This window comes from Octodon degus, unplaced genomic scaffold (assembly GCF_000260255.1).
Source record: "Octodon degus isolate 3935 unplaced genomic scaffold, OctDeg1.0 scaffold00040, whole genome shotgun sequence".
Lineage (NCBI taxonomy): Eukaryota > Metazoa > Chordata > Mammalia > Rodentia > Octodontidae > Octodon > Octodon degus.
The window spans coordinates 6,076,373-6,083,559 of NW_004524616.1; the positions used below are offsets into that span (position 1 = coordinate 6,076,373).

Below are 7,187 nucleotides of genomic sequence, written 5' to 3' on the forward strand. Positions count from 1 at the left end.
GGCGGGAGGGGTGGGGGGCGGCCCGAGGGGGCGGGAGAGGGTCCGGCCCACGATGCGCCTGGGCTGAGACTGGTCCCGCTGGCGCAGGGTAGCAGGAAGCTCTCCACACACTCACCGGACCTGGGCTAGGACTGGGTCTCTGTAATGCTGTCTTCAAGGTCTGATATTCTATCTCTAGTTTTGTTTAAGCCAAAGGTTTAAATTAAGCGTTTCCCTGTGTCATTCTAGCTGCCTGCTGCGTCTGCAGCTTCACTGTAGCTCTCCCTGTGCTAAGTGCCCGTGCTGAAAGCAGGATTAGTTGGGACCTGCCTTGCTGACCTCATGGTATCCCCCAGAACTGTAACTATTGTGGCCTTCTCAGTGGCCCTTGAACTCTTCTTTGTTTTCATGGGGACTATCAAGTTGACCCCCAGGCTCAGCAAGGATGCCTACAGTGAGATGAAATGTGCTTACAAGAGCTATGTCAGAGCCCTTCCTCTGTTGAAGAAAATGAGCATTAATTCCATTCTTCTCCAAAAAAGCATTGGTGCCCTTGAAGTAACCTGTGGCATTGTTTTCACCCTTTTTCCTGGACATCCCAAAGATGTGGCCAACTTCTGCCTACTTTCACTGGTATTGGTTGTGCTATTCTTCCACCAGCTGGTTGGTGATCCTCTCAAGCACTATGCCCATGCTCTGGTGTTTGGAATTCTACTTACCTGCTGCCTGCTTATTGCCCAAAAGCCTGAAGATTGGTCTTCTGAGAAGAAGCCTTTGCCAGGAAATGCTGAGGAAGGTAAATGCAAAGTGAAGGTATCATAGGAAAGTGGAAGTGCAAAATGTGGATCTTCCAGGCATTTGCCTCTATGGTACCTGGGAAGATGTCAGTTCATGCTTTTAATTTGATTTATCTTAGGGAAAAACAGAAAACATAATCTGCAATCTAATTGGCTTGTGTACATCTATACTCCCAAATATTCTCCCCACATTGACATTTGTGAACCACCTTTAATTACTCTGGGGCAACACTCATATGTCTTGCTGCATGTATAAGTATATGGCTAGTATTGAAGTGTATTTGTGAGATGGACTCCAACAAGCATATGACCAAAATTATGTGTGGGAAAAATGAATATACCCACTGGGTGTGTGTATGCACACATATGTGTAGAAGGCTCTCCTCTTGAACAAATCCTTCACAGGTATCCTTCCCTTCATAAACTGAATCCAACAAAAGGTACAATAAAATAAACCTTCTGTAAAGAGAATCCTACTTCTGGTATAAAACACAGTACCTACTCCCATATGGGAAAGGGGATTTCTCTTTAGATGAAGCTGAAAACAGACTCACTACTTCAGGAAAGGACCTATTTGACTTGAAACTCTGAGTTATGTTTAAAATCAAGCTCTACTTCAACAGCTAAGTTTTCAACACTCTAGAGTTTAACTAAAATAAGGAATTCACCAGGCATGGTGGCACAAGCCTTTAATCCCAGCACTCTGGGAGATTGAGGCAGAATTGAAAGTTTCAGCCCAAACTGGGCAACCTGGTGACTTAGCTCAAAATAAACACATAAAAAAGGCTAATAATGAAACTCAGCATGAAGGCCCTGGGTTCAATTCTCAGTACCAAATAATAATAATAATAATAATAATAATAATAATAACCAAGGGATCAATGCAGCCAGCTAGTATAATTCAAGTGATAAAACAGGAAGTTTCACCACACCTGTATCCAGGCCAACTTACTCAGCTCTTTTACTAAAACTAATTTGAAGCTAAAGTAGTAGATCTGTTTCCAAACATCTTCAGGTTTTCTTAAGGCTAAGACTGTCTCACTTGCACTATTCTCAGTAGCTAATCAGGATTTGGCAGCTGCCCCACTATTGAGGGAGTAAGGGCTGGTCCTGACAGAAGCCTGAATCTCAAAACACTAGCTGCTCTAATAAACCATCGGCAACTTAACAGATGAGCTGTATACAGTGTTTCCTTGACAGATTCACTACTTCTATTGATTATTCACTGAACTTTGCTAGTGTAAGCAGAGTTCAAATCACTCTCGTTGTTGTCTCTGCTCCACCTTTTTATGATTCCATTCCCATGTGTGGAGTTTAGCTGGGGGAAGGACATTTGACATGGGTTAGTTGGGTTGAGCAGTATGGAAATATGTTTTTTCATTACATACTGCTGTTTCTCCTTGTTAAATATGCTTCGATGGTTTTTAAATTATTGTGTCCAAGATGGGGGAAGTGATGGAGGCTATGTGTGGGGAGAGTACTTGTTGTATTTTCTTCGCTATAATTGTTCTTGGTAATTGATATTTCTCTCATCTGTTTAAAATAAAATTTTTTGAAATTTGGAAAAAAAATTGAGCGTTGATTTTCCTGGATATCTCTATCAATGTGTTTCATGCATTCTGATTGTTTTTCTATTGTTCACTCAACTTTTTAAATCATTTTTCTATGCTTTTTTATTTTTTATTTATTCATCTTTAAATATGCTGAGCAATTCTTTCATTATTGTTGTCATTTCTTTTTTTTTACATGAGATTATTTCTGATTTGATTTCTTTTATAGCCTGATGGAGTTCTTTCTTTACTTCAGTTGCTAGCATTTCAGAAATTTCACAGGTGTGATTTCCAATTTCTTCTCTGTATATGTCTTCTGAATTTGTTCCAGGTGGCTGGAATCTGAGATTACATTTTGATACTTTGTTTTGATATTTCCTATTTCAAAAATTTTTAAAATTTTGTTTCATGTGGTGAACCTTGTGAGTGTAGGTGGTAGGAGCTATATCACTAATGTTAGGGCCTCTTTTCTTCAGGGCTATCTTCTGTGGTGTGAAGGATTTTCTTGTTTTGTGTCTGTCCCAAGATTCTCCCTTCTCAATTAACTGATAGTGGGATGCTGGTTTCTGTTTGGCTCATCCGCAGTTTGTTGATGTAGGGCTGTGGTTTAACCATCAACCTATAGCACTCAATATTGCTATACGAGAGGGAACAACTGATTACAACAGATATGACATCCTAACTGCAATAAAACAGGAGCATTAAACACAATTTAGAAACTGACAACTGTGGAAAGTATTCATTTTGACTTAATTTATTTATTTTGGTGGAACTAGGGATTGAACTCAGGCCCTTGCACTTGCCAGGCAATGACTTATTCTACTGAGCTATCTCCCTGGCCCCCCTTTTCACTTTAGACCACAGGAACAAAGTCTATCATTATAAAACAGAGGTCACAGTAAATTGGGAATTTGAGTGCAAAGTGTTTCTCCTTGTTAGAGGGCATTTACCCTGGGTGCATTGGAAAAGACAGTTGCTGCATCTTGGGTGCTTCCTGTGCTGGATGCCTGCACTGAAGTGTAGGAGTAGGGGCCAGGCACCAGTGTTTCTCTGGACAGAGGCTCCTTGTATGTCAGTAGGGCACTGCATAAGGTTCTCTCCTCCTGCAAGGTATGGTGGGGTGACAGTGGGTGGAGGTTACCCCCTCCCTAGCAGCTCAGTGAAGCTCCTGAGGCTCACTGAGGCTCAGTTTGGCTCCCGTGATAGTCCAAAATTGTTAATATCAGTAAAGTCTTCTTATTAATGTCTTTCCTTTTGTGAGATGTTAAATTTTTTCTTGTTTTGCACATAAATGGTTAGTTAGATGGTATTTGAGATACAGTGCATATTATGAGACCTGTGTGGGGAATGTTGACATCTTTGTTGGAATGTGTGTTTGACCTGGTGTGATTCAGTCAACCTCCCTTCCCCCAATCAGTGAGCAGCTCTAGGGTCCCTTCAGTTTTTAGAGGCTTTTGCTGTGCTATGTGGAGTTACTTCACACTGGCAGAACCTAGTGGAGAACTTGGTTCTGTGTGACAGTCAACCCTGTTACCAAGGATTTTAATAAACTGTTTGTGCATTATTAAACATCTCATTCATCTTTGGCTTGAGGATGAGCCCAGCAGCTCACAGTCAATTTTCTGGGATTAATTTCTTGAGCTCGCTTCTCATAGGCATCTTCTCAACACTTTTCTTCTTGTGTTCTGCCTCCTGGCCTGGTTCTTCAAGGAGAAATGAAGTCTTTTTTTCCCCTCATTCTATTTATCACATTCTGTGGATGTTTTTGACTCTGCTACTTAACAAGGAGAGCAGACAGAGCAGATAAATAAAGGGAGAAGTCCCACCAAACCCACGTTCTTGGTGCCACAGTTCCCTGGTCAGAAGGACACTGCCGTTGCAGCCTAGTTTTACTGTCTGCCTGGCCTCTGCTATCATGGGCTGATGTAAGAAAATTGTCTCACTCTCTTGGACCAATAGAGATCCCTCCTCCCACTCTCTGTATCTTAGTACAGAAATAGAAGACTTCTGTTGGAGCTCTTTCTGTCAGCACTGATGGAAACCTCTGGCATTCAGGCTACCTTCAACTCAGGTTAGAAGAGAAAAAAAAAATAAACTGTAGTACACTTTCAGTAGTACTCAAGATTTCCTTATTTTCATTCTTCAGCTCACTTGTTATCCTCTTTTTCAGAGCCAGGGTGGACATTCTTACCCTATTGCAGTTTTTCATTGCTGTGACAAAGTAGCCTAGAGAAATGACTTAAAGGAAGAAAGATTTCTTTTGTCTCAAGGTTTTGGTCTATGATCAGCCTTTTAGGCCTGAAGTGAGGCAGAGCATCATGGTGGCAGAAGGCTGTGGTGGAGTGAAGATGTTCAGCTCATGGTCACTGGGAAACAGATCAAGCCAGAGACCCAGAGAGCCTGTGCTCGCTGGCTTTTTCCTTTTTCACACTACACCCTCTACTCTGTTGGATGCTACTGTCTGCATTCAGGGCATGTCTCTCTCATTACTTTGCTGTCTTACATGCCAGGTGTCTCTGGAAGGATCTCACAGATATCCCCAAAAGTATGCCTTAGTAACATCCTAGTTAGAGTTCACTAGATAAATGGGTATAATAGAATACAATAAAGTATTATAAAGTATAATATAGTATAATATGATATAATATAATAAATAAAAGATAGCTATATAATGATTTTTCTAAGGAGGCTTACAATGGTCACCTGTAGAATAGGGGGTGGAAAAATACAAACTGCCATCTTAATGGTGGAGAGCTGGAGGATCCAGTTAGAGGTTAAAGGTTCGGGCTTGCTTCAGAGTCTGGTACAAGTCTCCATTGAAAAGCTAAAAGGGCTATTCCTGAGGAAAACAGACAAATGTCCTCAAGGTGACATGGAAGACCCAAGTTCTTCTACAGAAGCAAAAGGGAAGGCTTCTTTCTTTCTTTTTATTCTAACCAGGCTACAAGACTATTGATTGGTATCATCCACATCTGGAGTTTGCCTCCTATTGTGACCTGCATGTCAGTCACCTACAGACCTTAGGACTGTGCTGCACTAGTTCCTTTGTTCTTATAATCCATCTGAGTTGACATGTCGGGATTAAGAGTCACAGTGCTTCTCAGTACAACCAAGTTGACAATTGAGATTAACTATCATAAACTGGAAGTGGAATGCAGACCCTTAAATATTTAAAGTTTTATTTTGAAAAATTAAAAAAATAGAATTTTATAGATATCAGTAAAATGAAACTCCACGTACAGATTAACAAGCTTTGTTATGTTGGCTGTTCTACATAATGTTTGAATATGGTAATTTGCTTTAATCTTACTGCCCTTCATTTAATGACAAATTGAACTATTTTAGGCAAAATCAATACACAGTATCATTTTCTACACAAATATTTCATTATATATGTTTAAATTATATAGTGCTTAAAAACACATAATCAGAATACTAACAGGATTTAATTAAATAGTCTCAGTTGTAAGCTTTTTTTAACTTGAAGTTTCAAGCTAATAAAGATCCAAATAAGGTCATATTTTATATGTCCTGAAAAATGTATACCTTCATATTTTGCGGAAATGTCTGCTAATTTATGACAAAGATTATGACCTATCTTTGTAAGCTATCTGATTACATTTGAGGAAAAAGTATATTTCGCTTGCTTTGTACTGTGTCCTGTGTCAACTATGTGAATTTGTTTGCATCATGTTTATGTCTTCTACATCTTTACTGATTTTCTCTCCACTAACTATCAATTATTGAGAGAGTGCATTTGTCAAATTTGCTTTCAGGTTATAGAGTGTGTTTGCCATAAACATTTAAAACTTGTATTCTGCTTTTTAGTATGCAGTTTAAGAATTTGTGAACATTAATTAGATTTTTTAACAATTTATATTTAAAGTTACTTTCCATAGCAAGACACTGTCTTAGGAAAAATCTAACAGCATGTAGAAGATGGATGATAAGCCTGGCACCAAGAAAAGGATGGGCAAATGGAAATAAAATGAGAATTGATATGTAGTCCACATATTTTTTTTTGAAATGATTTAATGGCATTAGATTAAGTCAGTGATCCAAGAGATAAATGTACACATAAATTTATGTTTTAAAGACTCACATGTTAACACAAAAACATTTTAATTATTTCTCCAATTAATAAGAAAAACTTAAAAATGTAAAATGCAAGTTTCTATAGGTAGAATAAAATATTCTTCTCTCTTCCTGCATCTTCTTTATCAACGCATACAGAATGTCACCAGTGGGATTTCCTATCTATAGCTGTAGCAAATTCCTACTTAGCTTAGAAAAGTAAATTCTGTTTGACAATTTTTTTTACAGTGACAAAGCAATAACACCTCCAATTTATACAATTTTAACCTCAAGACTTGAAACCAATATGTAACTATGAAATTGGCAAACAAAATTACACATTCTGCCTGACTGAAACTTAAAATGCTGTTGGACTTTGCAATGTTTTTTGGTTAACTGGTGATTTTTTAAATTGCATGCATTTGGGAATGTCAATACATTTCAACAAAAAATTTTTAAAGATTTAAACATGCTAGCTCATAGCCTATGAAGACAATAAAACATTTTCTCTTAACTTTCTATTTTATCTGGCCTGGCCTATTATTTGAGAAAGAGCTCTTGAAAAGCTATTTGATAAAAAAGGAAGCGTCCCTTTTTTTAATTTTTATTTTATTTTTTATTTTTTTTCTTTTCAAAGTTTTATTGATAAACAGATAGCAGTGAGACAGTTTCAAATCAAATCGGAAGTAGAGTTTCAACAAATAATACACTGCATATATTCTTCTTAGTGGTTAATTGCTGTACAAGAAGTGGACTTGTGATCCTATTTACAAACACCATTAGAAAA

The 7,187-nt window shown here is 38.2% G+C and overlaps 1 protein-coding gene across 1 annotated transcript; it reads left to right on the forward strand.

Annotated features, from left to right (window-relative positions):
* The first annotated feature begins 321 nt into the window (after nucleotides 1-321).
* Nucleotides 322-801, forward strand: LOC101571191 (transmembrane protein 35A-like). Its single transcript, XM_004631349.1, has one exon. The coding sequence runs from the start codon at nucleotides 322-324 to the stop codon at nucleotides 799-801; it is 480 nt and encodes a 159-aa protein (XP_004631406.1).
* Nucleotides 802-7,187: the final 6,386 nt, after the last annotated feature.